Source organism: Trematomus bernacchii, unplaced genomic scaffold (genome assembly GCF_902827165.1).
Source record: "Trematomus bernacchii unplaced genomic scaffold, fTreBer1.1, whole genome shotgun sequence".
Classification (NCBI taxonomy): Eukaryota; Metazoa; Chordata; class Actinopteri; order Perciformes; family Nototheniidae; genus Trematomus; species Trematomus bernacchii.
The window spans coordinates 8,051,907-8,056,637 of record NW_022988098.1 but is presented as its reverse complement, the minus strand read 5'-3'; the positions used below and the strand labels follow the sequence as shown (position 1 = coordinate 8,056,637).

The following is a 4,731-nucleotide window of genomic DNA, read 5'->3' as shown; positions in this document are numbered from 1 at the left end:
AAATAAACATTTAGCTTGTCCCTAAATGTTATGTATTCCACAATGAGTTTCTTCCTCTATTTAAAGCCCTTTCAAATGAATCAAAAACAAAAATGCAATTAAACTGTTAATCACAATTGAAAAATATTATGTATGTAAAAAGCCCTAGCCCTTGTATGTACTTCACTTTATTTGATTACTTTAAAGTATTTGTATTTGTTTCTTGTAAGTGAAAGCTTTTTTTGTTATGTCATGCCTTTTTCCAATAAAGATCTAAAAAAAAAAAAAAATAGGCGAGAGTCTGTGACGTTTCGATAGATGTGTTCGTTTTGTTGTAAGACTTCCTCCGCGTGGGTGGAGTTCTTCCTGTTTACAATGACGAGCAACGCAACAGGCGGGGAACACGGTGACTCAAATCGAGTGCTCCCAAAGCATCACGGCAAGCCAAGAAATGCTCAGAGCTGTTTGGCGCGGTGTATAGACAGGCGGCTGACGGCAGTTGGACAGGAACGGAGGAGGTCACAACCGGCGACTTTTTTACATTTCCGCTTGGATAAAAGTCCCAGGACACATTGGTGGATTTATTAAAAGATTGTTTCTTCGGTTTAACGTTTTCCTCCAGCCGTCTATCGAAGCTTGCCCCTGTGCAGGCGGACGGAAACACCTTGAAAAATGCCTCCCATCGAAAATGACACCGGGAAGAATGATCTGAAATCCCAGATTCAGCTGCTGATCGACTCCAACCAAGTCATGGTTTTCAGTAAGAGCTACTGTCCGTATTGTGTGAAGGTAAGCGGTTTATTCTGTCTATTTAAGTTAGCCTTGCTTGGCTAGGAAACTTCCATCCACTGCCATGAAGTAGTGAATGGGCTCCGTCTAATTGCTGCGTGATCCTTTCACGTTACCACAGACAGCGGCTACTGAGGTTAAATGCAGTTCAGATTACAACACATTAGACAAGTCTCAGAAAAGGTGGAAGAAGTTCTCAGATCTTGTACTTTTGTAAAAATAGAAGTACCAGGGTGTACTTTGTTACAAGTACAAGTCCTACATTCAAAATGTTACTCAAGTAAAAGCACAAAAGTATTGGCATACAAATGTACTTAAAGCACTTGTATCTGTGTTTCTTCTTATTTTTATTTTTTGTGATTTACCTATGCTATTTGTACAAAAAAAAAAAGATTTTATATTCTGAACAAAGTGGATCTGTTTAATTAAATAAGCTGTAAAAAATAATAATATTTTTGAGTAGATGATATAACCACCTGGTCCTAGTCCGACGAAGGGCTCCGTGTAATTGCTGGGTCATCCTGTCACGTTACTACAGACAGTCGCTTTGCTGGAGGTTGAATAAGAAATATGTTTGCTACAAGTTGATCAAGATAGCAGTTTGTTCGCATTTCCTTGTAAAACGTTTGCAAACTTAAATAATAAAGAGTGTTGGAAGAAGTACTCGGATAGATTACTTAAGTAAAAGTGCAAATATCTGGGTTTCTTACAGCTCCTTTCTTTCATTCGCTTTCATAACTTACACGCCAAGCGATGTTATCCAACAATTGACATGAATAAAGGGTTTTAATAAGCTTGTTTACTAATTGAATGATGAATTTGGAGTATTTGTATGTCAAAACACTTAAGTGAATGTTGTGTTATGGCTTTCTTGTGTAATTGGAGAATTTGTAACATGTGACTGAAGAAATGAATGTATTTTATCTTGTAGGTGAAAGACTTGTTCAAAGAGCTGAAACTCGAGTTTAATGCGATGGAGTTGGATCTTATAGGTGAGAAATTGCTGACAAATACTGTACCTTAAACACTCATAACAATTGTCTTTATCTGCTTACATTATAGTGTTTAGTTGAGTGCTTCTGAAGGGCTTTTTTCTGGGGTTTAAAGTCAAATGATACCCCTATTACTTTGCCTAATTTAATAGGGTGTTAATATAACTTACATGTCCATGGTTTTAGCTTAAATCTGGATGTTTTCCTCCATGCTACAGCCATGGTGTTGTACTTTGCAGCAGCAGAAAATGCTGAGTCACTCCCTGAAGATACCTTGGCCTCGTGCCAGATCTCAGGACACGGCTCTGTCTTTAGAGCTAATCATTTCACAGTTTTACATTTGTTAAAGGAAGTATATGGAGATGTTTAATCATTGAGTTATTAACCAACTTAATCTCTATTATGAATACAATTGACCTCACCTAAAGAAATGTTTTTCCAGTATGTAATGCTTCAGCTAGATTCACAATATTTAAATTGTAAGGACATTTATATCGGAGGCAAATTATACCACACAAGGGAACTTAACAAAGTCATATCCTGCTGCTAAGGCAGAAAATAAGTGTGTAAACATATTCACTGTTAATGGAGTGTAAGATTATGTGTCTAACCTCTTAGCAAAGCTCTGGTTTACTTCCTGTTTAAATGACTATGGAAATTAAACTCATCAGCTTTGCTTTACTATTAGACTCTGACTGTAACACACTTAACTATAGTTTTAACTGACTACTTGCACACTTTGAAAAGTAGATAACAGTTTAATCACAGCCTGTGTTTGTGTAGTAAGAAGCTAAGATGTAAGCACAGACAGGAAGTTGTGATTATAAGACACATTTTCTGACTGTCATGCTTCCCCCTTTTAGCTATTTAGGCCTATCCTGTGTCTATTACTCATACACTATCATATGAAAAGCAGATGTATTAAATGATTGTCATTCTTAAACGGCAATTTTAGGTTGCATTTGAACAACAATAACCCTTCTGTTTTAGAGGATGGAACCAACTACCAGGATATGCTGCTCGAGATGACCGGACAGAAAAGTGTTCCCAACGTCTTCATCAACAAGACGCACGTGGGCGGCTGCGACAAAACATTGCAGGTGAGGAGTGGTTATCTTATTAAATGTCTTAAAGAGAGTCAAATGTTCTCGGTATAAAACACCAGCAAATTCATATCTCCTTAGGGGACATGTTACTCAAACAAGTGGCTCATTTAAATGGTGTGAAAACAAGTCTATTTGGCTCGAAATGAAGCTGAACCCACTACTTTTATCCCACTATTAGGGTCTCATGATTTAATAAAGTAAGACTGAAGCACTCTGTGCACCGAGTCAATCCTCCAATTAAATACAGAGTTAAATCCCAGTTCAAATGTACGTTAAAGGGCCTTGAACTTATTGTCTGCAGTGGTTGCAATAGTATTTTGGATTTCTGTTTCCTTGTTGACGTTGCAAATGGAGCTGCAGTGATGCAAGACATACTTAAGACTTGATCTGACAACAAAGTATTATCTCATCGTCTTGTTTTTGCTCAAATATGCCTTGTGAAATGCAGCGTGTCCAAACCGAGGAACACAAGAACATTCAGTAGATCTTTGTCACAGCAGACGGGACAGAAAGGAAAGAGTTGACGAGAAGACAGGCCCATCATAAGCAACGGATGTTCCTTTTGAGGAAATACTTAGTAACGTGAGATAATGTCTGCATGACGACACGCTTTGAAGTGATCTAATGCAGTGAGATGATGTGTTTGAGGACGTTTGAGCTGCTTTATGGCATTAGGACTAGCCAGTAAACGTGTAAATGGAGAGCAGGCGGACTGTATAACACTGAGAACTAATAATCAAGCGACAGCAGGTCATCCAGTAACTTTTACGTTGAATTCAACCTCCACAGGCTATTGGCTCTTTTCCCTTACAGGAACTTTAAGCTCCTCATACCCTGCCTGACCCTGTACGACCCCTTAAGATCTAGGATTTATTCCAATGTGTTTTTAGAAACAACATTTTCAGTTCATTCATTATTTCATTGAGAGGATGACTAGGATATGTTCTTATATCGTGCTCCTTGCGTGTAAGACGGACAACAATGGAGAAGTATTGATGTTAAATGATCGGAAGAGCTGGAGAAACTAACGGTTACATGAGACGTACTGTTTTTATATATACACATGTTGTATGGAGGTCTATGTGCTGATTTTACGAGACTTATTGTCAAACTGGCACTGTGCTGGTTGAGTTTTAAAAAGCACCCAACATGTTTTTTTTACTATTTCTATCCATTATATATCTATTTCTTACGGTCGGCTGGTTAATGTAGCCTTAGTTTTACCGTTGACTTCATTAGGGCTGTCAGTAACAGTTTGTTTATATGTTATATTAACGGCCGCCAAAGTATATTTTTGTATCCGTCCGCGAGCACGACACCATCTACGATCGATTAACTAGTGGACAATGATCCCTGGCTCTACGCCTCTTGTACCTGTTCGCTCTGCTATCGTGTGAAAGGTCTGCTAACAAGCGACCAACAGAAAGGGAGACCTTACGAGAAACAGAGGAGTCGCATGTTGCTGCACATCAGTAATGTGCAAATGCGGCGCAATTCTGCACTCCGAAGTAACCCCGCTGCGAGGCTACAACTACAACAAGATGGACATATTTGACCGTGATTTAATTGTAATACACGTTTCAAAATGATGCCGAAGTAACAACATACTGATACCGGTTAGTAAAAACCATGAATTAATGCTTTGTCAAGTCTGCAGACAGACGGCAGGCGAAAAACCTTTTGAAATGCGTGTGTTCTAAATGGAGATTGGCTAAGCTAACGCAGTATATGCTCCGACCGTCCACACTCACAACAACGGCCTATACAGACATAAATAAAGCAGCGACTGTATTCGCCATGACACAGGCAGTCTGTGGTTTGTACTTGTTTAACTTTTAACTTTTGTCTAGTTTCTGAACAGATAT

General features: G+C 38.7%; 1 protein-coding gene across 1 annotated transcript in view; it reads left to right on the top strand.

The window, feature by feature from the left end:
* The first annotated feature begins 443 nt into the window (after positions 1–443).
* Positions 444–4,731, top strand: part of LOC117475464 (thioredoxin reductase 1, cytoplasmic-like) — a 26,873-nt gene continuing 22,585 nt past the window's right edge. Inside the window, 3 exon segments of the mRNA XM_034121682.1 lie at positions 444–768; positions 1,700–1,760; positions 2,751–2,860. Of these exon segments, the coding sequence (XP_033977573.1) occupies positions 652–768; positions 1,700–1,760; positions 2,751–2,860 (288 nt within the window). The 5' untranslated portion in view covers positions 444–651.